Below are 27,247 nucleotides of genomic sequence, written 5' to 3' on the forward strand. Positions count from 1 at the left end.
ATTTTAAAACAAAGTGCTTATTTTTAAGCACAAATATTAAAAATGCTTACTTAATTTCATTGGACTCAGAAAGTCTCTAGCTCTTCTATTTATCCACGTAGTTGTCTAGGCCAAGTGAATAAATAAAAAGTAAAAAAGTAGACTTCAAACATGTTAAATTTCATGTACTTTTTAGTTACTTTTATTAAATAAAATTCTTTATTCCAAAAGTTGAAATATAGATAGCAAAAAAATTAAACTAAAATGTTATAGTTTATTTCATGATTGATTTGAAGACAGACTAAAGATTGCTCTTTGCATTTTGGTTTAGGACATTTTTGACAGTGATTGGTACACGTCTCGAAATCTAATTGGGGGCGCCGACATCATCGTGATCAAATACAATGTAAATGACAAGTTTTCATTCCACGAAGTGAAGGATAATTATATTCCAGTGATAAAAAGAGCATTAAATTCAGTTCCAGTAATCATTGCTGCTGTCGGTACCAGACAAAATGGTAAGTATTTAATTGTCTTTTTTATGATGAGAGTACAGGTACCAAATTAATTTTAAATAGACCTAAGTTTATTAATATTTAATATTTTATTTCAAGGAAAAAAATGACTGGATTCAAATGCCAGCTATTATCATTGGATATGATAATGAGGAATCAAAAGTATTGCAAACTTCTGCTATGATTCTGATGGGTAAAAAATTGTCTTCTAAATTACTCTTCTACAGACGTGAAGGAAGTCAGTAACTGTGTTCTTTTGACATAGGAGAGGTATTAGATGACTCTGAGCCCTAGAAAACTTTTCGATCATCTAAAGCAGCAATCTCCAACCTTTTGGCACCAGGGACCGGTGCTCCTATGAGAATCTAATGCAGGATGATCTGAGGTGGGGCTGAGGTTGTGATGCTAGCTCTGGGGACCAGCTGCAAATACAGATGAAGTTTAGCTAGCTCACTAGATGCTAACCTGCTGTGCAGCCCAGTTCCTAACAGGCCACGGACCAATACTGATCCGCAGCCGGAAGTTGGCGACCCGTGATCTAAAAGTCTATCCATTTAGGAAGGCCAGATTGTCCACATAAGGATGTGGGTTTAGGAGCAGAGTTTTTAGGTAGATAGCAATGAGTGAGCTGAATACACTGACAACACCTCTTAAGAGGAAGAGTTCTTTACTCCATAGCTGATGGACTAACTTGGTTCAGTAAGTTTCAGTAGTTGCTGGTATGCTCCTGACCTTTGATTCACGAGATATTTTTTTAGCAAGTTTTTTTTATATGAGGTAAATATTACACCCACTCACCACCTCTATTTACATGGACTTTTTATAAGCAGTTTCCATTTATGCAGACTCATTTTACGTGAGTCTTTAGATCAAGGCATTATTTCCACCTTTAAGATTAATTATATTAAACGGAATTTTAGTGATATTTTTAATAAACTTGAAGATAATGAATAACTTACAGTTACAGAAGCCTGGAATAAATACACAATTTTAAGTTGTATCAAGACTGTTGTTTTAGCTTTGAATGCTTGCTGGAAAGAAATATGGCCAGAAGTGGTTGTACCTGGAAATATGGTTCCAACAAATGAAGAGGCATTAATTGGCATTATTAATTTATTAAATAAATTTCAAGAAGACTGTGACAATTTGTAGATGATATTAACGAATTACTGGTTGATCACGAATTAACTGAAAATGAATTCATTTAATATCTGAAACCCATCCTGCCGATGAATATGACAGTGACCTTGAACCAGTTTCATTCACTGCAGAAAATATTTACAAAGCTCTTCAATTGGCCACAATACTGGAAACTGAAATTCTAGATATTGATCCAAATAGCCAATGAGCCTTAAAGTTTTGAAAAGTTATTTAAAAATTTTGCAGTGAATATTGAAGAATTTATGAAAACTTAGCAAAAGATGGGGTTGGAAAAAGATCATCCAAAAACATAAACATAAATGATGAAACCAAAGTAATTCTAAATATTTCAAGCTATGAAGACAGTGACTAAAAAAAGAGTGATTGCTTTAGATTACAGTACAGACACCGTCAGCAAATAAAATTTATTTTGCTTTCTCTGAATTTTCATTATCCTTTTTTTGAAAATATGTGAAAGAAATATTTTTGTGACTTACATTGGCCTATTTCTTTAGCTGACTCTTTTTACACAGTTTTCTTCCACATTAAAAAGTGTGGAACGGATAATCTGCGTAGATCGAGGGATAGGTGTATGTATTATTGCCAAATCTCAGGGCCAATTCAAAATTCATTTAGTGGTATTTTATAGTTCTTAGTGGTATTACCTCAGTGAAGCTGTCTATGAAATTTTATTTTTATTTATTTTTTTTGTACTTTTTATTGTGGTATATAGCAAAGTAAAAGATGTGAAGTTTACTAATCTTAAAGTGCAGCTTAGTGCATTTTTACATTTGTATATACTCATACAACCATCACATAGATCAGGATATAGAACATTTGCAGCTCCTCAGAAGGCTCTCTCATGCCTTTTCCCAGTTAATAACACCCTTCCCCAGAGGTAACTGCTATTCTGACTTCTAACAACATAGATTAGTTTTACCTATTCTTGGATTTCATACAAATGGAATTATACAGTTTGTAGTGTCTGGTGTCTGACTAATTTCAGTTAGTGTAATACTTTTGAGATTCGTCAATGATGTGCTTATTTGTAATTTGTTTTTATTGCTGCATATTATTCTTTTGTATGAGTATTCTGTAATTTATCCATTCTCCTTTTGATGATGCTTAGGTTGTTACCTAGGAGTAAGATTGTTGAGTCATAGGGTGGGTATATGTTTATCATTAGTAGATACAAATAAAGCAGATTTGATCCTTTTTTGATTCCATATTCCCTCTATTTCCCTATGTTTCTTTTTATTCCTGGCCATAATTCTTGAAAGAGTCGTCCACACTACCTCAATCCACTTTCTGACTTCCCATTCATTCTTCAGTCCACTACAGTCTGATTCTGATTTTTACAGTTACAATGAGGTTGTTCTCAGGATTGCCAGGTTATATGCTCGCCAAATTTAATACATTTCAATAATAGTTCTTTTTTTGAAATTATTCAAACATACCTCTTCCTTCTTTTAATAAAGCTACTCTTTCTCAGTTGTTTTAATTCTCTATCTTCTTTACTGGTCCCTCCAACTACCCCTCCCCACCCCGCCTCCCACACACACACCTTATACACATACATCAGCATATCCTATAGTTATTGCCCAGAGTTCCATCCTTTGACTTCATCTCTTCTTGCTGTACACTCTGACTATAAACCCGCTAATCTCTTGCCCTGATGATTACCTAGTCTGTTTCTCTGGCTCCAGACTCTCTCATAACCCATAGCTCCACAGACATCATCTTCCTCTCTCCACCGAATTCTCTGTCTTGGTGAATGATGCCAAACCTATCCATTCACCCAAACTAGAATTATCCGACCCAGCTTTCTCTCCCATTTCCCATATCCAGTTGACTAAGAAACTATTTTGATTTAAAATTTTAAGTAAAACTCATTGAGTCCTCTTCACCTTCACTGGATTTCAGATCCTTGTCATTTAATTATCTCATAGTGACCTTCTTTTTGGTCTCCTAAAGGGGCAGTTCCAGATTTTGTTGCATCCGAAACTTACACAATTTTAGAGGTTTTTTGTGAGGGGAAAAAAACTGCAAAAATTATAGATACATATATGTATAAAAGTGAATGTTTATTTAGAAAGAGAAGAGAAAGCAAAACAAATTACAAACCTGAAAAGGCTGTCAAATACTACAAACATAAAAAGTGTTTCTATTATTTAACAGCTTGACACTTTAACTTTTCTTATATTTTTTGGGCTTCATAGTCATTGATCATCTTCATATGATAACCATTTTTTAATATTTTCTATGGAGAGAAGAAAGTGATAATCAGTTTTTTTCCAGCATATTTCTTCACTCTCCACATTGGTCTGGGCACTATAGTTTGTGTTGCGTTCGTTCGTCTTTCAGCTTGGCATCTTTGTGTCATGACACCAAATAAATCAGCACAGTGGGTGCCAGAAGCATTCCTAAAGGCCATTTCATGTACTAGGACGCTTAACAGTACAAGGAAATGACTACAAACTACAAGTAATATCTCACTAAACCTAAATTTAAAGTCCTCTTAGCATGATCCTCAAAATGCCTATGAAGTGAATGGGAAGAGACATTGGTCTTAACCACTGTAATTAAACTATCTTATTTTGCAAATTTTACAAAAGCATATGACCATGTGATAGAATCTATTGATCAGGTTCTTCCTAGGGCTTTGGGAAGGACCCACAAGAAAAGGGCTGAGGCTTAAGCTTTATCAGCTTCATGGTAAATTGGCCTCTCCTCTTCTCTTCCTGCTTTGCCTCTTTCTGAAATAAATCTACTCATGATAATCATCCTAGAATACAAATCAGATCATGACACTCAATACTTTAAATTCTTTAGGAACTTTCTGTTTTCCTAACTTTCATTTGCAAAATTTCAAACCTGAGAAAATTGACAAGAACCGCCCAAATTTCTCTCTCTCCCTCTCCCTCCCTCCCTCTGTCTCTCCCTTTCCATTCCTCTCTCTCTTTCTCTTTCCCTAGCTATTCTTCTCCCTCCTTCTCTTATACCCCACCTCCACACACACACACACATACACACACACACACACACCACGCTTTTACCCACACACACACACTTCTCATTTGAACCATTTAGTAAATTGCAAACATTATGGGATTTCTTCAATCCTAATTATTTAAGCCTGTATCATTTAAGAACAAAGCCATCCTCTTATTAATTGTAATGCAATCATTACTCAAGAAATGTAATTATTATCTATTATACTTCTATTTAAAATATAATTTTTATTCACATTTTCCCAATGGTTCAAAGATGTTTTGTTTTTTAATCCAGGATGAAATTAAGGACTACACATTGCATTTAGTTATCATGTCTTTCTAATCTCTTTTAATCCAGAATGGTCCCAGCCTTTTTGGGGGAGTGGGGAAGGGAAGGAGGTGTCTTTCATGACATTAACATTTTTAAAGACTCCAGGCCCATTATTTTGCACAATTCCTTCAGGTCTGATAACTGTGGTTGCATAATAGTGATTTTTTAAGTCATTTCTTCCTCACTTACTAGTATTCTCTGTAATTAGAGCTTTCCCTTCTTTCTGCTCCCATATTTTTTTTTTAAGAATCATTGTGATTCATGGATTTGCTCTTTAAATTCAATATTTTATAATCTATTCTTCTTATTATTCTTTCTGATGCTCAAATTACCCCAAATTTGCCCAGAGGCAGCCTCTCTGAGCTAGCTCCAATTAATTTTTGAGTCCTTCTGATTTTCTGACACAAGATGTTCCAAGGCTCACCTTAGACTTTGCTGGCCTCTGCCCTGGAATCAGTCATTTTTCCAGGAAGCTCTGGTTCTTCATAGTGAGTAATGATATTTGAGAACCAAGATCTGGACTGTAGGGGTATTCATTATTTTAGGTGTCATGGCTTCTAGGCCCTTTCATTGGAGAGAGCCATATACACACACAAAAGTGTATATATGTATATACATATGTGTGTGTGTGTGTGTGTGTGTGTGTGTGTATACACACGTTTTTTATATACATATATGTATATATTTATATAAAAATTATGGGTTCCCATCCATTGATGCCTCTATTCCAATCCAGTATTTGTATTTTACTTCAATAATTTCCACTGTAAAGTCTTACCTAAAATACAAGGTGCTTCATGTTATAGCGCCTGACTACTTCTAGAACTTTGTTGGACACAATCCTCTTTGCTTTATATGCCCATCACACTGAACTACTTGAAGAACTTGATGTCTTTTTTTAGATCTGGGAAAGTTCAACTTTCTGACTTCTTCAGATATCACCTTCCCTCCATTCTCTGTTCTCTTACTTTGAGACTCTTACTAGACTGATGTTGAAACTTCTGGATCTCTCCTCCTTTTCTCTTCTTTTAAATTTCTTATCTTTTTATTTGTCTCTGTTGGATTATGGGAGAATTTCTTGTGGTTTTTGTTGTCGTTGTTGTGGCGGTGGTGGTGGTTGTTTTCCGGCTCACAAATTAGTTCCATTGGGCCCATTCTGCCCTTTGCTTTATTTTTCTTGTTTTGACAGTTTTCATATCCAAGATCTCTAATTGACTCTTTTTCATAATTGCTTGTTCTTGTTTTAAGGATGTAAATACTTAAAAAAAAAAAAAACCTGTCAATTAATTATACTTATTTTAAGATTCTGTTTCGAATGGTCTATTAAGTCTGGAGGGGGGCATTATAAGTCTTTCCATTCGATAAGCTTTTATTCATGGTATAGATGCTTCTCAAATGTTGGATGATTCTTAATTTACCTAGTTTTGCAGTTGAGATTCCCTGTTGGATGGATGCCTTCCTCCTCCTCCCACCCGCTCTCTGGAGTGGGCGTGGGAATGGGAGTACACACAGGATCTGCAGGCCCAGCCACTATCACTGGGGTGTTCCAGCTCATCTCCAGGCGGTTGCCCTTGGGCCTCTTCCTTTCCCCCACCCCCATCACTGAGCAGTGAGCATGCCTGATGTTGCCACAGCACAGTACTTGACGTCCCACCTGGACTCTGAGCTTTAGATTTCCTCTTTGGTCTTGTGCCAGCTACCTTCAGCCTCTCAGGCACTCCTACCATCTGATAAGAATCTTTCTTCTGATTTTTGAGTAGTGCTGCATATGCACATCTCCCTTCCTTGTTCCCTCTCTTCCTCCTTCCCCCATCCCTCCCATTTTTCCTTTTCCCCTCCTTCCTTCTCTTTATTTCATCATTTCATGATTTGACAGGAAGAAGACATTGCACTGTGATCTTAGCTTGCCATCTTGAAAGTGGAAGTAAATGTGTTCCTTTTTTTTTTTTCCTCACATCCAGGCCTCTGCATATGTTATATCTTCTGATTGGAGTGCCCCTTTGCATACCCCCGTCATACCTGCATAGCAAATTCATATTTGTCCTTTAAATTATTACCTCTTTTATGAAGCCTTCCGTAATCTTCCAGGCAGAGTTAATTTTCTCTCTTTTGATCCCATGGTTGATTTTGTACGCCTTTATTTTAGCACTTATTATGTTATAATTGTTTGCAGTCATGTCTGTCCTGGCTCAATTGACTATAAATTTCTTTTATCTGTGTGTACCTATATCCCTAGTACTTGAAATATGGTAGGTGCTTAATAAACATTTGTTCAATAAGTGATTAAACGGTTTTATGAATGACATACATAAGTGAAAAAAATCAGTTTTACCAAGACTAAATTAATTTACCCTGTAGGATATCACAGTGTAATTACGAAGCTAAATCTAGCTGTTCAACTCAAGGATATTTATTGTCCCCCTCCCCTGCCAGTCCCTTGGAATACATGGAACTGCTAGGTGTTCTGGTAATTCCTCTCTTGATCTTTTTAGAATTAATTCAGCAAACACAATCAGTCTCATCTTTTTCCTTTGTTACACGTGTTTTGACAAACTTGACAGTGTGTATCTTCATCATTCTTGGCTCTGAATAAATTTTTGGCTTTTACTAAATATTGAATCTGTCTTTAAAGAAGAAATTTTTTTCCAAATATGCCTAGGGTGTATTCATAACCTTCAGCTTCTGAAAATTGGCATCCTGTCATCTTATCTTTTTGAATATCTGATAGAGCCTAGTACATTGCTAGGCTAGTATTCTTAAAAGGATTTCTAAAGTTTCAAGCATAGGCAACAATGTCAGAATCACTCTACAGGGTCTCAAAGCCACTGCTTGAGGAGATGCCATTCATTTGAATTCCAGAGTTACACTGTGTTCGCTTTAAAATAATTGACATTTTGTGATAACACCTTAAAAGACAATATATAAGAAAAACAGAAAACTATAGTTTTAACTAGAAACATAACACTCTGATTCACAGAGTCCCTGTGACCCTGGAATAGGCTCACAGGAGGGAGCTTCTGAAGAAGGCACCATAGTTCAAAATTATTTTGGGTCCTCTGATTGTTCCTGATGAAATGTTCCATGAATATTTATGTAGTACGTAAGTGTTTTGTTGGTTCTTCTACCCAACACATAATGACTAGGCGTTTTTCCTTTTGGGTGTGTGTGAACAAAAAGAAATGTCTTCTGTGACATAGAGGCAATATGAGGCTTGGCTATAAAGAGGCACTTTCTAGGCGTGTGTGCCAGTAGGATGCTCATGGCTGCTCACAATGGAAACCTCGCTCAGCCGGATTAAACCTACAGTTACGTTTAATCAAGGTTATTTGTTAAAGATGATTTTACATTATGTTCACTTAATTTTTCATTTGAAATACTACTGACTTTGCTTTATTTTTGTGTAGAAATAAAGTTTAATAAGATGATCTGCCTACTCACCCCATTCCTTCAACATAAGGAGAGCTTTGTAGACATAAGAAGGCCTCTGTCTTCAGAAAATCAAAGGCACTGTTTATGAAGATTTTGTAAAGAATGTGAGATACCAATGTGTTATTTTTCAAGATAGGCTAAATTCTGTATGAAAACTTTATTTGCTCCAAGCCTAAAATGATCTTAGAAAAAGTAAATGTAAAAACTCAGAATTTATGGCATAATGTAGAGAATCTGGGCTTAATTTGCAAATCACTATCTGTTTGGAATCAGTAATTCTTAACCCAAAGTAAATTTTTCTTTTATTTTTTTGATGTCCCATTATCACTTGGAACAAGTAACAGTTTTATTGTTTCTCCATCTCTAACATACAAGGAGACTTGGGCAAGTCATAGCCTCTGTGAACCTCAGTTCTCTCCTCTATAAAATGAGGATGTGAATGTGTACATGGTTTCTGAGCTCTAAAAGCTTTCAATGAAGCTAAAATTATCTAAGTCATCTAAGCATGCATACACAAGTATAGTTACATACATATCATGCACGCGCACTAAATATCCTTGCTATATACCCTATACATACATACATGTGCTCCATCCATATACAGTTCACTGGTACGAAGTTTGTTGTGTATGCTATGGGGAGTTGCCCAAATGCCCTTTCAGGGCCTTTGTACTTTCTCAGTGACTGGGCTTGTTGGCTGTTGATGGTGTACAACTGGGTCCTCCAGGCATTATTCTCTGCTGATAGAAGCTGCTTGCCCAGTTATGCCCCCTCCACAGAGGCAGGTCTCCTCTAATTACTGATAGATTGAGGACTACAAGGGTCTAGCTGCCTTCCCAAATGGGGAACCATTCTAAAGGCCATCTAAGTTCCAGAGCCTCCTGTAGGATCAACTGAGGTCTCTGTTGCAACTACATTGCAGTTTGAATTTTTCCTCTGCCCAGTCCTACCTCCCTCACTCCTGCAAAGAGTTGTTCCCAAGATCACTCCCCAAGTAAACCTGCACACCAATCTCTGTCTCAGAGTTTGCTTACCAGGGAAGCCAACCTACAATAATATGCATTTCTAGAAATGAATTTACCCTCTTTTGACTTGGCTGCCTTTGAACAATGACATATCTGATGTTTTGGCATGAAACAATACAAAGCTAGCTGACAAGTATAGAGTCGAACATACATTTTTAGACTTATTAAGGAGTGTTGCCACCTTATTAAGGTTTATCTGCCACCTTCCTAGTCATAGCTCTGTACGTGGTACAACCATGAATATTGGGACAGTTCACATTTTGAGTAAATACTTTTATTCCTTCAGTTTTTTTTATTTTTTAATCTTGAAGAAAAAGATAAAGAATTATTGAATTTTCTCTGCAGTTGAATGCTGTAGAGTCTAAAATTGTCATGTCTGGATTAATAAGAATATACTTTTTATGAAATCTACAAACAGAGTGGCAATTTTGCAGCCTTGCAAAGTCAGATCAAATTGAGGATTCTATTAAAATAAAAGTATAACATCTATTCAAACTTGGTGAATATATTTAAAGTTTATCAAACACAAAAAAAGAGTCAACCCACTGTCTTCCATGGTTTCTATGGGCAATCAAGTTGTTAAATTTTTATTGCTACCCAGGATGTCAGGGTTGTATAAAAGGAAGCAGACTGGCCATTAGTGGCTCAGTGGTCTAACTGCTGCATTAGCCTTTGTAGTATCCATTCACCTAATTCTAAATTCTTCTACTTTTTCTTGCAGGTAAGCATGTTTATTTTAGAGACCTTTCTATTATCATTGACACTTTTTATTCAGAGTCTAGTGGGTTGCGGATGTACTAAATACCCTTGAACTGTGTTTCTGATGTAAGCTCTTAATTTGTTTAATGTTCAGATCGTCTATGTACATTATTTTCCTGTTTAAATTCAAAGCTCTTTGTTGTTCACATTCATTTTCTCAGAAGAATTACCTTGCACATGCCCACTATGTACCTCGGACAGAGGGAGCTGTGTCAGTACGACAGAAGGGATCCAACTTGCTAAAGAGCTAGGAGCCACCTATCTGGAACTGCACAGCCTTGATGACTTCTACATAGGAAAATATTTTGGAGGCGTGGTGAGTGGAAATACTTGTTACATAAATTAAAGTCATCTGTCAGGTTGGCTTTTTAACTGTTTTCCAGAACTTCAGTTTAGAACTTTAGTTTTAAAAGCATGATTCGTTTTAACCTTGAAATAAAATGAGAGAAATAAAATGAGAGTAAGTAGAAAAAAGGTTTTTTAGAATAAAATTATAATTTTATCTTTCTCTCCAAATGAAACATTTTCTGTTATCTAGTATGATATTTGGGAATTTCCCATTTCGTGCCACTTTATTAAAGTATGTTTACTTACACAAACCTGAGATGTGAGTTTTAATAGTAATCTTTAAACAGCTTGATGAGCCTGGCAGCCTGAACCAGCAAGCCTTGAAAGGTCTCCATTTCTATCTAGTACTTGAAAAGAATACATATTCTTCTCTATGTGTTCGGAAAGATTTCACGTACTTCTGATCTTGGCATAGCTTGAAAACGTCCAGAGGAGCTACTTATGCAGATAGGTTCTGTTGGATGTGTGGGGAGCCAGGGTTTATTGCTCTGTTGCTGTGGCATTTATTGGGTTCTGCAGGCATTTTGAGGCCAATCTTGGTACACATCACCTCCCCTATAATATTAAAACTGCATGGTCCTTGGAGAATACTGTAGAGTTGTATCATTTAAGTATTAATTGACTTTGGAACTATCTTTCCAACCCTCTAAGAAGTGACATACCTAGTAAATATCAATTAGAGGTTTAAACCAAGTAAACCCTACATTAAATAGGAGCACTTTGGACTTCTCCATCAGTTCCCCAGCTCTTCATCAAGTACACTTTCCAGTTATGCCAGAATATTCATTATGTAGGTTCATGTTGAAATGTTGATGTTTCCACAGATGGCTATAGAAATCCATTTGTTCTGGAGTTAATAAACTCCAAGTAAGAACTAAAGATAAAATAAGAACCATTAAGGGAGATAGATATAATATTGATATTATCAATGACTGAGAAACTTTTGTCTTATTTATTTGTATTGATAAGTGGTGGGTAGAAAGGTAGAGAGGGCTGAAATCTAATTTTCCCTGTCAAGCAGATTATATTGTAATGGCTTAAACAAATCTTAATTTAGTTTAAGACGCTTATATTTCTCAGAAATAACTAGGGAGTTGGGGGAAAAAGATAGTTTGGTTTCATTCGTCGGGGAAGGGGCTGGTTGAGGGGCCTTTGGCCTCCTGTTCCCCTTTCAGGTTCCTGAACCTGAAATTCTCAGGATCACTCTTCCAACCCCCTAACTCTCACTTCCTCTTGTCTCTTTTTCCTCCTTCCTCCCCTTTGTTTCTCCTTGCTCCTAATCCTTGTGTTGCCGTTAGGGCCGGAGGCATGATGGGGATTGAAGATGTGTTGAAGGTTGGGAGAAAAACATGTTCCTTTTTACCTTAGCTCAAGATTTAATGAGAATATGGACGTAAAATCAGAGTGATCACTTTTCAGACTCTTGGAAAGTAAAGTACAACTGAGATCTTGAGTGTAAGAAATAATGGTATTTGCAAGAATATGGGTGGAGATGATAACGTCAGAGTGAGAGGAGCATTTAAAATCTTTTGTTTAAGAGTCAGGGATGAAGAGCTGTGCAATATTACCTTTAGTCTGGGGCAAGATAGGCATGTGCCCTCAAGCTTTACAGAGTCCCTTCAAGACCTCCTGCAGTTTCACCCCTCCCTACAGCAGGGCACAAGATGGTGGATCAAGGGGATGTGCCCACTAGAGCTGATGGCCCCTTCTAGATATGCAGCATCGAATATAGTAGCCACTAGCCACATGTGCCTATTTATATTTAAATTAACAAAAAAATCAGTTCTTCAGGTGCATTCGCCATATTTTAGGAACATGTAGCTGGTGGTTACTGTGTTGATTAGTATAGATATTACAGAACATTTCCATTAGCACAGAACAGAGAGTTGTGTTGAACAATGCTGTGACCATGCTCCAAAACCAAGGACCCCAGACTTCTCTGGGTAGCTGGCTCTGAGTCTATTTCCCAGGCCTGTCTGTGCAGGCCTCTTTTCTGGGTCCATCCTCCTTATGGTAGACCACATTGATGATATATGTTTCCCTAGACCTGAGAGGTAGCTGAGGGGTGACTGTGTATGAGGATTGAAGGAGGGGAGGATGGATGGAGCTTGCTTGTGTAGGCATGGAGGTTTACTTGTATGTACAAACCTCCTTGAGGATGAGTGATAGAGCAGCGGGTGAAAAGAGAAGGGACAGTCTTGGGGTCCAGGAGTTAGGAACTAGCTCTACCTGTGCTGCATGGAGAACTGGGAAGAATTTAAATTTGAACCTGGCCTTCCAGGCTTTTACGATGATATATTTGTCAAAGCAGAATATCTTTTATATAACAGTTTCCTTGATTTATATCGTTTAAATATTGAGGTATATAGTACCTGGACCTTCATTTGTACTTTTGCCCCAGGCCTTACAATGTAAAGCACAGGCCTGGAGCTGTGTAAGTACATGTGGTTAAGATTTTTAATTTATAAAATAAAGGATGTATTTCAAAGTAATTTATTCAGGGAAGAAATAGAGCACATGTAAACTTCCCTAAGTGATATGAGCATATGTGACATAGAGCCAGATCTGTTCCTTCCTTGACTTTCTCTAATATTAACTACTGTGGTTGGCCATGGGAGGGTTATTGACAGTCACACAATTATATTGCTTGGTTTTCTTGATCATTCGAGAGAATAAACAGTTCCTTCTTGAATGGGTAGTTTATTTATGTTTAGACAAAGCACACAATCTGTTTGACTTCATCCATTTTTTTTTTTTAACGAAAACATTGTTTAAGAGTTTGCTAAAGCTTATGTTTAGATGTTACTGGCGTTAAAAACATTTGGCAAATATGATTTGGGGTACAAATAATCATGTCAGATACATAATTTTGTTAGACTTTTAATTAAAATTTGATTCATGTTTTAGTTGGAGTATTTTATGATTCAAGCCTTAAATCAGAAGACAAGTGAGAAAATGAAGAAAAGAAAAATGAGCAACTCATTTCATGGAATTAGACCACCTCAGCTTGAACAACCAGGTGCATTTATTAGCCAATGCCTAGACATTCAGTTGATATTTATTATAGATCATTTCACAAGTCTTAGAGCACTTGTTCTCTAATTTGAGTATGTTTAGGACTCACCTGGCATTCTGATTTGTAAATCTTGATAGAGCCTATAATCTACTTTTTAAATAAGCTTCCCAGGTGATTCTGAAGCAAATGGTACTTGGACCACATTTTGAGAACTATTGTCTTAAAAACTTGAACATATAGATTCTTAAAAATAGTGTGTGTTACAGAGAGCTGTTCTAGATTGTAGTCTAAAATGAGAAACAAAACCAAATGCAGTGCATGAACCCTGACTGGATAAAAGATGTTCTTGGGACAGTTGGGTAAAATTTTAATATGGACTGGAAATTAGATGATATTGTGGAATCATTTATATGCATGATAATGCTCATGTGGTTATTAGAAGAATGTCCTTATTCTTAGGAGATGAATATGAAAGTTTTTAGAGCCAGAATATCCTGATGATTGCAGCTTACTTTTAAATGGGTCAGCAGTGTGAGTGTGTGTGTAGTGTTTATCTAGAGTAATACGAAAAATGACAAAATGTTAATAATTGCAGAATTAAAGGGAAGGATGTGTGTGTGCTCATTGCATCATTCTTTCAACTTTTTTGAAGTTTTTAAAAATGTTCATAATATAAGATTAGAAGAAATTGAAGTTAAAATTAACTTTAATAAAATTAACATCAACTGTTATCAGGATTTTTTTGCATTTTGCCATAGAAGTAGTAGGATAGTACTCTATCCAGATTAATTTGTTAATGGATATTGCTTTTTAAAGTAGGTACTTGATAAGTATTTGTTGAATTAATGAATGTAAATTAAAAATCAGGAAAATATAATTAGTAGGGGAAGTCAATTCCAGGTTTAAAAATAATGCGGATATATAGACTATAAATAATACACCCTTGGCTTTGAACTTCCTGGTCTGTAATGTAGCAAACGGTGGGGCCTTAAAATACTTGCCAGGTGCGAAGACAAGTGGGAAATAGCCAACTAAATAATGCTGATGAATAATTTCTTAGTTTTTATTAATCAAGAAGAGAAAACATACCAGTTCCTCAGAGAAAGCACAAAGCATTTCATGTCATTTAGCAGCAAAAGAAGTTTCTCCTGTGGGTCTTCATTTTGGGGCACCAGGGGACAGGGCCTTCAGGCATCCCATCAGCAAATGCAGTCTCAACTTTCTCAAGGCTGTTTCTTGTACCCTTCTGTTAGGAGAGCTGTGGGTATCACACTGAACATAACCCGGGGGCCAGAACGATACAAGTCTGTGTATACATTCGTTCTGGTTCTGACTTGTTCTAAGCACAGATCCTGGGCTCTGGAGTACGTGGCTTTTAGACTATTCTCAGCCTTTAAGTGTCTGTAAAGGTGCCTCAGACAGTGAAGAGGAAGGTGAGTGGGGTTCATGCAGAAAGAGCTTGGCCCTCAAATTATCTTGTTATCGTTCATTTTATAGAACAGGGTTTTTGGTTTCGAATAAAGAATTTTCATTGCTAAAGAAGTTTGCATTTGACAGATTTAAGTGAGGGTATATCATTAAGCAATCCTTCACAGATAACACTTTCCTTGGCTCAGCTTTGGATAAAATTTAGACAGCAGACTTTTTACAGTTAGAGTCTGTGTGTGTTGTTCGTCCTCTGTGTGTATATTCTGAATTGAATGAAGACTAATCTTTGTTAGTGATTGAACTTGGAAATGGAACATTGCATCCTCTTTTGGAAATTAGCCAAGCCTAGAGGTACTGAGGGGAAAAAGGTCATTCTGGGGAGGTATGTAGTTTTACTAGGAGGAAAAAAATACTAATTTTACCATCAAAATATAGTGGTCAAGATGGGTTCAAACAATAGAGTCCAAGACTCTGAGCCCTGGCTTTGAGAAGTTGCAGTTTTAATAGTTTATCCCTCCACCTCTACTTCCAGTCCCAGGAGGAAAAGAACTTCAGATGTAAGGTTGGCTTCTTCAGGACAAATTCAGTAATTTGTTTGAATTTTTAAATCAAGTGACAGAAAAGAATGATGACTATCAACATACTAAAATTCAGTGTTTGGAGGGCTGTTTTATTTTGAGTCACACAAATAATGAGAAATATTGCTTATTATAATATTAGTAGGTTTTTCATTTGTACTATAAAAAGCAAATACAGCATTTCTGTGTCTGCTACAAAATCCTACAATCCCTGGATTATTATGTTTTATATGGCTTAATTAGCTTAAACTATATAAAAGTGCTGTTTTTATAGTTCAGAAATGGCCAAATATGTTTTGTTGTATTTAAGGCAAACCTGAAACGATTGGGTCTACAGACCTAAAGAGTAGTTTACTATTTTTATTTTCTTTTTTGAAACAGAAAAAATGCCCATCTTAAAGGCTGAAGCATCACATTATAACTCTGACTTAAATAACTTGCTGTTTTGCTGCCAGTGTGTGGATGTGGTATTTTACAACCCAGACTTAAAGGAGGTTGTGGAGGCCCACAAGATCGTGCTCTGTGCCGTAAGCCATGTTTTCATGCTGCTTTTCAATGTGAAGAGCCCTGCTGATATTCAGGATTCCAGTATCATCCGAACTACCCAGGATCTCTTTGCTATCAACAGAGACGCTGCACTTCCAGGTGCTAGCCAGGGTTCTCCAGGCAACCCACCATTACGAGTCATCGTTAAAGACGCCCTCTTCTGTTTGTGTTTATCGGACATTCTGCGCTTCATTTATTCAGGTATCTTGTCAAATGGTTGCGGTACATTCTCTTAAGCCTTTAAAATGAGGTATGCCTATGGTTCTCAGCTGTGTTGGTTAGTGTTACATTTATCTTCTTCCTGTCACCTGAAGTGAAGATCGTACCTGAAATAGTATTTGCTTATGTACAGGAAGGAATTGGTCCAAGCTTTCTATCTTCCTTATAAGTTTATTTGCCTTGGTTTTCAATCTACTTGTAAAAGCAATAATCTCTTTTCCTACTGAGGAAGAAATACCCAAAATGTGAAAATACAAGAATTTATTGTTCAGTTTCACTTTAAAGAAATAAAATTTTCCAAGTGTATATGAAAACGAGTGCCTATATCTTAAAATCTAGCTATATATTCACTTTTCTGTTTGACTCTTAGATTTTGGAAGGATTGAGGAGAGAAATTAGCAGGGTCATTGCATTCAATTTAGAAACCGGAAACAGTGTCTAAAGGTAGTTGAGGCTGAGATCTGATCAACTTTGATTATGACTATTTTAGGCAACTTTTTTTTTCTTACTGCACCCTTTTTATGATTCAGCTTATCCATTATTTTTATCCTTATCCTTTTTAAAAACTCAGTAGCAACCATATTTTAAAGAATAGAAGTTTAGTCTGAGTCATTTTAGCAAATGAAAGTCAATTAAGAATGGGGAAGAATGAATGCAAAGTGATGTTTAAAGTAAGCATCTAAATATACATATTCAGAGAACTTTATTTTTATTCTTGGGATCGTGTACTGATGAAATTTTAGGTTAAGGTCACTCGTTCTCTGAAATGTGTCTAGAGAAATATTTATAATCTGTTTTTAGATATCAAAATTGAGGACAGATAAGAAGTTTATAAAAGTTTACAAGTAAAGAAAGGAAGTATCATTTCCTATCAGAAAGTTTTGGGCAGCCTTCAGGTTGACATGATTGATGGGAAAAGCAAGATTACTTTTTTCATTTGGGTTGTGGTTATATAATTTTGTAACTGAATGATTGTGAAGAGTACAGTTGCAGCATGCCGATCTAAGTGGGTTAAAATATGTAAATCAGTAAAATATATTGTTAGGTGTTAAATCCATTGTTCAGTGACTATTGGCTTGGAAAGGCATAAATAACCACTCCTATTGGGCACAGCAGCACAATGCCTTCAATGTGGCAGGTTCTCTTAGTGTCGGTTGAATTAATGAGTAGACTTTAGTAGCTGCGAATCATCAAATGAATAAACCAGACTAAAGACTTCACTTAGTATTACAGATTTTTATATTTAAACCTCGTATCTCACAATTCAGAATTTAAGACTAATTTTGAAAAACCAAATGTTTACATGTAAAAAGAAAAAAATATTTTAATGATATGTTCAGAGAACTATGATGTAAGTGTTTGGCTTTTTTTCCCAGTGATTTTACTGTCAAAATTATGAATTATGTAACAAGTTTCCCACAATGTCCATTGAATACTTTCAAAGGCACACGAACACTTTGAAATCCATTATATTTTCTTTAATATTGTAGCAGTAAAATTGCTACACGTCTCTCCATATACAGAACCTGCTTGTCTTTCTCATAGGGACTGATTTTTTAAATTGCAAAATTAATATATGCAGATATGAAAAAGAGGAAAAGAAAAAGTTCTCATCCTCCAGTCTCAGTCCCCAGAGTCAGTTACCTATTACCAGTTTTTCATACGTTCGCTCTTATGCTATTTGAAAGAAATTAGATGTCGGGAAACTTGCTTTAATGAAAATGTAATCTTTTGTTACTGCTGTTTTTCGGGAACCGCAAATCATTCCCCATGGCTGGAACATAGAGTGGGAGACAATGGCAGGAAGGAGATGAGGCTGGCAAGGCTGGTGGGACCTGTTCCTGCCATTCTTAGAAGCTGTTCTAGGACTTTAAGCATAATCAGACTGGGTTTTAGAAAACTCAGCCGTGGTGATGGTGAGAGGAATGACTGGAGCATTTAAGACAGGAGTCCAGTGAGGAGCCACCGCCACCCCCACCCCTCCCCTTTCTGGCGATCAGCCTCAGAAAGGCCAACATTCTGACAACAGGTGCTACAATTTGTCCATCATCTGGGCCAGTGCCTTTCAAACCTTAGAGAGCATTTAAGTCACCTGGGGATCTTGTTAATGTGCAGATTCAGATTCAGTAGGCCCAGGGTGGAGCATGGGATTCTGCATTTCCAGCAGTCTCCCAGGTGATGCTGATGCTTTGGACCACAAGCAGTTGTAACACCTGCTCTTGAACGAACTGAGTACCAGTTACAGCCAGGGGATAAGGGAGTGGAACTCACCCCAGAGGCCCAGGAGAGGAACCCAGTTCTTAGTCTTAGGGCACAAAGTCAAAATGGGGTCAGCTATATTGTGCTCAGTGAGCTAAGTCAGACAGAGAAAGACAAATATTTTGTGATTTTACTTATATGCGGAATCTAAAGAACAAAATAAACGAACAAACAAAATGAAAACAGACTCATAGATATGGAGAACAAACTGGTGCTTCCTAGATGGGAGGGGGATTTGGGGCGGGGTGAAAAAGATGAAGGGATTTAGAAGTACAAATTGGTAGTTACAGAATAGTCACAGTGATGTGCAAAGTACAGCACAGGGAATATAGTCAATAATATTGTAATAACTATGTAAGATGTCAGGAGAGTACTAGACTAATCAGAAGGATTACTTCATACATTATGTAAATGTCTAACCACTAAGCTGTACACCTGGAACTAATATAAATAATATTGAATGTCAACTCTAATAATTAAATAAAATTAAAGAAAAAAAAAACTGCAGGAAAAGAACAAGGGGGTCAGCTGCAATGCTGACTGATGCAGAGAGCTACTCAGAGCTAGAGCTGTCAGTGTCCTGTCGTAGCCCCTGCTTGGAAGCTGGGAAAAATGGATGCTTAGCACTTGTGTGGAAATGAAGTAAGCCTGGGAATAGTGATTAGAGGGCTGAGGGGCATGATGGCAAGGAAAACTTGCTGATCTGTAAGCCCTTGACCTGTTCGGAGCTCGGACTTCTTAATCTGACACTGAGCTGTTGTATTTGTGCTCTGACCTCTCCTTGTATGCCATGGCCCAGCAAGAAGTGATGTCAGGCACGAGCAGGGCCACAGGGCCATTAACCTGGGGCTTCAGAGCAACAGCCTGATGCTGGTTGAGGAGAAGGGAAAATAAATGCTTCCGTAGGTACCTGTGAATTATTCTTTAATTATTCACAGAGTATAGCCTCGGACTAAAGCAAAAGTTAAATTATGTGTAAGTTATGTTTGAAATGTTAGTAAAACTGTATTTGCACAGTAAAGACAATTTTGAAAAATAGAAAATTTATTAAGAGAAAAAAATCAGCCAGATCCTCATTCTCAAATATCTAAACATTTATTGATGTTTTGTTTTATCTTCTAGTCTTTATGAATTGGGCTTCTTAAAAGATATATATTTTTTATCAAATCAAACAATTTTAAACCTACATTTTTTTTCTCAGAGACTTCTGTAAAGATGACAGGCTCACTTTTTTTGTTTTGTTTTTGTTGTTGTGGTTAAACATTGAAAACTTTTGAACAGAATACGAGTTTTAAGACTCGATTATGAAATGGTTTCCTCACAGAAGCACTGGCCTACTACAGTTATGTTAGGGGGCTGTCAAAGACAGGAGCTGTTGTGCTCACATCAGCCGGGTCGGTAAAGCAAAGGCAGAACTCCATGACATGGCACACTCTGGAATATTAGCAAACACAGGCTGAAAAACCATATTAAACCTAGATCATGCCCTTTTCTTTCAGTGAACCAAATTACAAAGAATGTCTTAATTAAAAAAAAATTAATTTTACATTAAAAATTTCTTTTTAATCTTTAGGAATTTGAAATTTTGTATATAAGGACAGTTGTGTCCTGTACTTAGGAAGGGCCCATTTGATAGTCTGGTTAATGTGTTAAACCTATGTATAAGATTTCAGTTTATTTTCCTATTCAGATTTCTGAGTAGACACTGGAAAAGTCTGTCTGTTTTGTATATGTTAATTTTGCATTGGATAACAGCTAACACTGCTTGATGTATAAGTATTTAATGACTAACACTAAAGAAGGAGTAATCTGAAAAGTGAGAGCAAGTGGTTTCCTGGTCTTCATAGAATAATCCATAAATGGCATACAATTGTAACATTCTTACAATACTAGACACAGTCTTTATGCTTGCAAATTCCTGAGTCACATGATCTCAGATGGTTAGGAATTGAAATATTTGTAAGAGCCTCAAGAATTTAGCTTTGAGTTCTTCCTGCCACAAATGGCCTGTAGAATTTTACATCACTTATTGAAATGCGGCCAGGGTAAATGAGTATGTGGAAGCACGCTTTCCTCTTCAGTCTGCATAGTATTCTCCAGCTCTTGGAATTCTGTGGCATGCTCTTTTCTACACTGCATAAAAATACAGCTTAGGACTGAGGAGTATACAATGTTTTCTAATTGTCTAAGTAAAGTAAATAAATGCTCTGAGAAGGTAAGTAAAGAAAAATCTCAGTTACGCAAGACAGATTAAGTTCTAGAGTTCTGCTGTACCTACAGCGTCATGCCTATCATTAACAATACCGTCCTGAACACTTAAAACTTTGTGGAGAGGTTAGATCTCATAGTAAATGTTCTTACTACACTAAAAAGAAAAAGAAAATCCTAGTCTAAGGATTGTTGTCTTTTTAGGACCTACAAGTATCAAAGATGATATGATTAGCATTTCTAATCATGGAAACAACCCGATCATTGGAGTACCCACCCTTATGAACTAGTCTTACTTTCATTTTTAGTTATTGGACCTTTCTTTGTCTGTTCTCAAACAGATCATTGGCCTATAGGGATTTTCCTGCTTCTAATTCCATATATTTAGATTTAATGATTGCTTTCTTTCAAATCTTCTGCATAGAGGTATCATATAGGTTTTATTTAGTTAATATAATTTTACTTTTAAAAGACAATGTCTGTTCTCTCATTTAACACTCCTCAGTGTAGACAATTAAAAATACCTAAACTTACTATTTGCTTTATTCCACTAACTCTGGATTTTGATAATGGATGAAATGTCTAAGGAAAGAGCTGTGGTCATCAACACTCAGTGCACATTATAATAACCTGGGAGGCTTTTAAAATTGATGTCTGGGCCCCTGCACCAGGAATTTGAGTTCAGTTGGTCTGAGGATGAGATCTCTACCAATAGCATTTTATAAAAGGTCTCCAGGTAAATGTGTAATGCACAGCTAGAGTTGAGAATCACTGCATAGAGTAAATTTTTTTGATTTGATGTCCCATGGCTTCTAAAGGGTTTTTCTGTTCCTGACATTTGTATGCAGACTTTAACGTCTATGTGTGCATGTGAAATTTTCTGGAGAGACAGTCTAAAGAATTTATCAGATTGTGAAAAGAGTATGTGACCTTAAAGTTAAAAATTATTAGCGCAGGAAGAAGAAAACTAAAACTAGGGACTTGTTCTAGACTGTACACCTTTGGGAATTTGAGTAGAAGGGGAACAAATGGAGAAATGAGAAAAAGAGTGATCGAAGGTGAAACAAGCGTGGAGTGCTAGAGCCATCGGCACCAGCTTGTGAGAACCGATTTGTTTATTCCCAAATCTGTGCTCTCCAATGTCATATTGGTAGCCAGAATTGGGCTCTGGTGAGAGTATTTACACCACAGAAATAGCAGATGCCTCAAATCAGGGCTCTCCTTCTCCCTCCCCATGCCCCCAGGAAACGCTGTAGTCATTATGAAGATTAGGGGAGGAGAAATGTAAAGATATGCCCGAGTGCCAAGTGCTGCCTTCCGATTAGCTTTAGATCTTGTTTGTATGGACTGGCTATAATTGCCTGATCTCATTGGTTCAATACGTGTTTATTATTGCCCTCTCCACTCCCCAATATCCATGAAGGCATCTGGATACGTGAAGGGAAACATCAGAAGAGATAGACGAAGAGCAGATAGAAAGGACCCCAAGTTACCCAGAGAGGTGAGGTGAATTCCTTAAAGTCACATCCGTGATTAATGGCAGAGATGGACCTAGAATCTGGGTCTCCCAACTATGTCTGCCACACTACGTCTTTTCAAATTATATTTTTAGGAGTTAGGAGTTTCTGTAAGCCATAGGATGAACTGGGTTGATCTCTCAGAATATCGTGATCAGAACTGTACTTTTGGAAACTTATCAGCATGGAGTAATGGGGTAGATTTGATGAGGAATAGACCAACTGGGAAGCAGGGAGGCTGCTGTGGGCCAAATGAGAGAGGTGCTTGAGGAAAAGGTGAACTTTTGCTGACCATGGAAAAGGAATTTCCTAAGAGAAAAAAGGGGCTAACAGAGTGTGAAATGAAAGTGAAATGAGCCTAGGAAGAGATAGCTTGGAAATGGGTTGGGGTGAAGACAAGGTGAGGAAGTGAATAGGTGGGGTGATTTTGCTCCAATGCCACGGTCATGTAGCTCATCAGAAAATTATCTAGCTCCCCTTTTCAGGTTGTTCTGTAGAGATGGCAATGGAACATTATGTGACGCTGACAATACATGAGACCTTTGGAATGCATTGTTCCTACTTCCTATTCCTCTACCTGATGATAGTCACTGCTCTCTATGATAAGTATGATTTAATTCAACCTTAGAAAAGACCACATCTGCCTTCTTACCAGGGCAAGAAAATAATTTGGATGTTGGACTACTTGAGATGGTAACTCGTATTCTGGCCTTTGCTGTTATCACTAGCTCACCACCTACTACAGAGGGGTGGCAGCTGTCCAAGGAGGAAGTTTTTAGGATTTGAATAATTTAGGAGAAGGCAAACCGATTTTTTAAAAAATGTGAGAGCTATTTAAATGTTTTAGTGTAATTACAAAGATATATATTTGGTAAAGAAAAATTAGAACACTATAAAAGAAGAAACATTGATATCTAATAAGAGATTTATTTTTTGTCCCACTTTAACAGAAAAATTCAATATAAATTTGTTTACAGGTGCTTTCCAGTGGGAAGAATTGGAAGAAGATATCAGGAAGAAGTTGAAAGATTCTGGGGATGTTTCAAATGTAATTGAGAAAGTTAAATGCATTTTAAAAACACCAGGAAAGGTAAGTTAGTTTATTGTAAGTTATTTTACTTTGACTTTCTCTGAATTATAAGTGATACACTATGATGAATATAATATCGAATCATGAGAAGACTCAGTAGACGGATATTTTCCTTAAGTTTATTTTTTACCATTTATCTCAAATTTTAATTCATGTAAGAATTAAAATATATGTCATATCTTTAAAATGTTGACTTGTGGATTCCATCCTCTGAAAATTCTCCTAGTGCTCAGGGAGTATGCAATCTATGTCAAGAATAAAGGGCTGTCAAATTTGTCCAGTTACAGCTAAGCTTGTTGGAGGGAGTACTTGCTCACTCCTCACAATTTAAGTTCAGGTAGTTCTCAGGAGCAAGGCAGTTTCTGTGATGCCTTTTTCAAGAGTTCTGAGAAATCTGTTTGAACAAGTGAACAGTTAAGGGTTTATTTTTCATCTAATATAGGTTCAAAAGTATAAGCTTCAAAGATTATAAAAATATAGGCTTTCTGTATGGTCATAAACTAGTGCATGTTAAAACTCTAGTCATTTAGATTGTATAGAGTCTATAAGGGCTTTAAAAGTAAATTTGTTACATTTTAAAACAACTAAATTACACAGTTTGGCCACTGTACTCTAATTTCAGATTCTGTGATAAACAAATTGGTTACAGTAGATAAAAAGCTAAGTTATGTGCAATGCCTACTAGACTGTAGGTTTATATTAGATATAAGTAAAAAGTATTATTCCTTTAATTTTTTTCTGCAAATGATTTTGTCAGTTCTACAACCTAACATTTTGAGTTAATATTTTAAAATGTAAAATTGTACTAGCTTTTAATGAACATTCCCCAACTATTCTTTAATTGTGAAATAGACTTTTTTTTTTTTTTGACAAAGTAACATGAAATGAAAGGGCAAGACCTTTCTTTTCTTATTCTAATAACACATCGAAGCAGGTATACAGAAGCTGTCCAGTTTGATAGATGTGTGGCACTGTGATAGCTCCTTCTGGTCTAATTCAACTGAGTAATGATTTTGTAGAAATGTTCACATAAACCTGCATTCTGTTTTTCAAAAGTTCTCTAGATTAACTAGTTTATGGACAAGTGAAAATGTACATCATGTACATCTGTGTTCTCTCCAAACTCCTGCCCTCACATTCAAGGCGTAGGTGGCAAGGGAATCTGTTTATATAGATGTGTGTGTATGTATGTATGTATGTATATATATATACATGCATACACACATAATATACATTTACACAGAATTCATGATATACAAACCCATAACCTTTATATGAATGGTTAGAACAGAAGTGTGGCCTTTTGTTCTAAGCCTGAGCCTTTCCTTGGGTTTGATTCTGAACACAGTCATTCCTTTGAGTACTGAGAACAAAATGAATTCTTGCTGGTGAAGGGGCGGCTAGGGGCTGTATGAGTCCATGATATTGAACTAAATTCTTTTCTTTACATGGGAAGAGAGAAGAGTTCTTTGTGCTTTCTTCCTGTGCTTTCCTGGGGTAAGGGTCTCTCTCATTCATGGAGTATGACACGGGGATGTAACACTGAATTTGAAATCAGGAAATGCATATTTAAATTATGCTGCCACGAATTATCTCTGTGGCTTTGAGCAAGTCTTCTCAGGCTTTCTAGAAAATGAGGGATAAAATTGGATAATTTCTTAAGTCCCTATACCTCTCAAGTTCTATGATGCTTTTTGACTGTTACTCTCTGTGTGGCAGTCACATGGATCCTCTCCACCAATTCCTTCAGTGTGTATTAAAGTATATATAGGATCTGAGAATGTACTTTATAAGACTGAAATTTGTATAATCCTGTTTTGTTTCTCTGTCTTGCTCATGGATAGCATTCTGGAGTGTTTTCTTCCTTGTCAGGAAGAATATTTTTTCCCCCTCTCAACAATATTTTAACTTTCCAGCATAGTAGATTAATCTGGAGTGGGGAGTCGGTGACATTTATTCTTAATGCTAAAGTGGTATGCTTGATTATTTTTTTAGGGATAAATCTTTCTGTATTCCCTGGCTAGGCAGGCAGAGGTCAGAGTTCTGGCCTGGGCTGAAGTTCTGCGATTCAGCAGGGGAGATGGCTGGAGGGTGAGGGAAGAGGGGCTGGCTCTTAACTCCTGGGATGTCTGAAAGATGACAGAAATGACACAAAGCACCAGATCCTGAGTGGGAGCAGAGGAGGGCTGGAGACCACTAGGTCAGACAGAGGCACTGTTACTGGAGTCCATCAGCTGGAGTGAGAAGGTGTGAGAGGACGGATAACCATGGAAGAGGTTCTCTGGAGCTCCAGATCAGAGATCCAGGTAACCTTTTACAGATTCCAGCAGTCCCTGCTGTGGCTAGGAATGGTATTATAAAATTGTAGATTAAGATGGAGATGAACCAGTTTATCACTCTCTGGTATTTTAATAGTGATCTGGTAAGCAGTAGGATGTGGTGTCATAGAGGAAAAATTGGTATTTTTTATTAATTCCGAGTTAAGTCATTGTGTATGTACTTTCTTAATTAGTGAACAAATGAGCATGTTGTGTATGTAAACGTATTTTTCTAGGCATTCATATGAGATAGGACCCTTGGGGACTTAGGACCCCACAGCTTCTCGGCCATAGAGTTGAGTTTTCACTTAGCCAATTCATTCAGTACTGTGAATGCTGCATTGCGCGATGTTGCTCATTGACAGGTAGCAGATGTAGTTCTTAAGGGTAGGCTTCCATGAAAGCTATGATCAGAGATCATTATTTCTTCAGATATTTAGCACAGTTTTTCAAATTCTCTAACTAGCCCATATATATTAGCAAAGCTTTTTGTATAACATTTACCCTTGTATTTTTGGGTTTTTTTACAGATTAATTGCCTAAGGAATTGCAAAACCTATCAAGCCAGAAAACCTCTGTGGTTTTATAACACTTCTCTCAAGTTTTTCCTTAATAAACCAATGCTTGCTGATGTTGTCTTTGAAATACAAGGTATGGTTCAATTTTTACAAAGTTTATCGTTCACTAGATTGTTTTCTTACCTAACTTTTTATTTCAGCTTTGACTATTTTGGGTGTAGGAATGACAATTCTCCGTTGTAGGATGTGAATTAACACTGACTGAATTTTAAGAAAATCTTCCAGGGAAATGAAGTATTTTATTAAAATAAAAAATATATTTTTTCCTTAGTTTTTTTCCTCCTTATCATATGTTTCATTAACTTTTAGGGACCAGCAAGGGAAGAAGTGGTCTGTATTATCACCCCATTAAATATGTTTGTTTATTTCTTTAAGGTCCCAGTTTTTGAGCCCTCTGAAGCCAGCTCCCTTAAAATTATATTTATTACCTACAGCTCATTTTATTCAGCTCTCTTCCTTTCATTTGAGCACGGGGAACTAACCATGGGCTGGTGATCATACGTGGCTTACACCAGGTGTCTGTAGGTATTGCTACATTGATTCTTCCCAGCACTCTGAGAATTATCACCAGAGCAACTAAGAGCTGCTTTGTTATCTCTGTAGGAAAGTAATGTTACCTAATTTTAATAAATGTGAGCCGTTTTAATGCCCATTATTGATTATTTGCTTGGATAATTTTTAGTAGATTAAAAGCATGGTCTTAAATATGAATGTCAGATACCTTCAATTATGCTAGAAGGAGTTGTTTTCAAATGAAATAACTAGAACTTCAGGTGGGCTATTACTAAAAGGAAGATAGAATTTTATGTTATGGTAGAGATGTATGGCAGCTAACAGTCATTCAACTTTTAAAAAATTTCACCCTGAAAAGTTCATTTTACTTTTAATTTTGGCCAATTGCCAAGACAAACTGAATTGGGAACTTTCCAGAGTGCTTTCTGATAAGCTACCATCAATACTGTCTGCAGTGT

At 36.7% G+C, this 27,247-nt stretch overlaps 1 protein-coding gene across 4 annotated transcripts in view; it reads left to right on the forward strand.

Annotated features, from left to right (window-relative positions):
* The window catches only part of RHOBTB3 (Rho related BTB domain containing 3), a 59,319-nt gene that overhangs the window by 5,293 nt on the left and 26,779 nt on the right, over nucleotides 1-27,247 (forward strand). For 3 of the 4 annotated variants that reach the window (XM_039875131.1, XM_039875132.1, XM_039875128.1), the window contains exons 3-8: nucleotides 311-497; nucleotides 10,333-10,487; nucleotides 13,427-13,538; nucleotides 15,923-16,288; nucleotides 23,268-23,380; nucleotides 26,229-26,349. In XM_039875131.1, the coding sequence (XP_039731065.1) occupies nucleotides 311-497; nucleotides 10,333-10,487; nucleotides 13,427-13,538; nucleotides 15,923-16,288; nucleotides 23,268-23,380; nucleotides 26,229-26,349 (1,054 nt within the window). The remainder of the gene's footprint in view (nucleotides 1-310; nucleotides 498-10,332; nucleotides 10,488-13,426; nucleotides 13,539-15,922; nucleotides 16,289-23,267; nucleotides 23,381-26,228; nucleotides 26,350-27,247) is intronic. The other variant, XM_039875130.1, reaches the window with a different exon arrangement.

Source organism: Pteropus medius, unplaced genomic scaffold, assembly GCF_902729225.1.
Source record: "Pteropus medius unplaced genomic scaffold, Ma_sr-lr_union100, whole genome shotgun sequence".
Taxonomy (NCBI): Eukaryota; Metazoa; Chordata; class Mammalia; order Chiroptera; family Pteropodidae; genus Pteropus; species Pteropus medius.